Consider the following 1,121-nt stretch of genomic DNA (forward strand, 5'->3'; position numbering starts at 1 on the left):
CAGGTGCGGGTAGCGCGCCGCCAGGCGCACGGTGAGGTAGACGCCCAGCACGTGCGGCACGAAGGCCGGCAGCCAGGCCATGCCCATCTCCCACTCGGACGCCGCCATCGTGTGCTTCATCCACGTGGCGATGGTGGGCTCGAGGAAGGCGAGGGGGACGTTGCAGGTGGTGAGCGCGCCGGCCACCACGGCGATGTAGGGGTCCAGCATGAGGCGGTGGATGGGCGTGCCCACCGGCAGGTTGGCCCGGGCCCGCGCAGCCGCCGAGAAGGGCTTGGCGACCGCCAGCAGCAGCAGCGCGTCGAGCAGCGAGACCGCGGCCAGCACCAGGAAGGGCACGCGCTTGCCGGCGAACTCGTACAGGATGCCCCCGAAGGGCGGCGCCACCAGGCTCCCGAAGCTGATGAAGGCCAGGGCCACGCCCAGCGCGCGGCTGCGCTCTGGTTCCTCCGGGTACTTGTCGGCGATCATGGCGATACCTGATGTGTCGGCGAAGGCCGAGCCCAGGCCCTGCAGGCTGCGCGCGGCGAACAGCGTGGCGTAGTCCTCGGCGAAGGCGAACATCACGGTGGAGGCGAACATGACGCCCAGGCCGATGAGCAGCGGCACGTCGTAGCTCATGCGGTCGATGAACGGCCCGCTCAGGGGGTTCACCAGCAGCTGTAGGATGGCCTTGGAGGCAAACAGCACCCCGATCTTCACGTCTTCGCTCTCCGTGGGGTAGCGGGGCCGCAGGACAGAGCCGGCAGGCCGCGCGGCCGTCGGAGACTCCGAAGCGTTGGCCATGTAGGCGCTGGCATTAGTCGGGGTGGGCGGCGGGAGGGTGGGTTCCCACGCCTCGGGGGTCGGGGAGGGGGCCTCGCCGCCCCGGCGCATGTAGGCGATGTAGTCGGGCACGATGGGCACGATGACCATGTACAGCATGTTGTCCAGCAGCAGAGCCACGCACACGATGACCAGAACCAGGCGCCGCTGCCGCCGGGGCTCCTGCAGCGCCGCGCCCACCGCCTCCGACAGCTTGGTGGCCGCCTCGCGGGCCTGGCCCACCGGCGCCGCGGGCTCCATGCCCACGCCCCGTTGCTTCTCCGAGGACGCCTCCACAGGGTCGGGCACCCCCCGGC

General features: G+C 71.2%; 1 protein-coding gene across 1 annotated transcript in view; it reads right to left on the bottom strand.

Moving 5' to 3' along the window:
• SLC18A3 (solute carrier family 18 member A3) overlaps positions 1-1,107 on the bottom strand; it is a 1,910-nt gene extending 803 nt beyond the window's left edge. Inside the window, 1 exon segment of the mRNA XM_027767251.1 lies at positions 2-1,107. Within this exon segment, the coding sequence (XP_027623052.1) occupies positions 2-1,065 (1,064 nt within the window). The 5' untranslated portion in view covers positions 1,066-1,107.
• Between the last annotated feature and the right edge of the window lie 14 nt (positions 1,108-1,121).

The sequence above is a fragment of the Tupaia chinensis genome, unplaced genomic scaffold (assembly GCF_000334495.1).
Source record: "Tupaia chinensis unplaced genomic scaffold, TupChi_1.0 Scaffold144071_2, whole genome shotgun sequence".
NCBI lineage: Eukaryota > Metazoa > Chordata > Mammalia > Scandentia > Tupaiidae > Tupaia > Tupaia belangeri.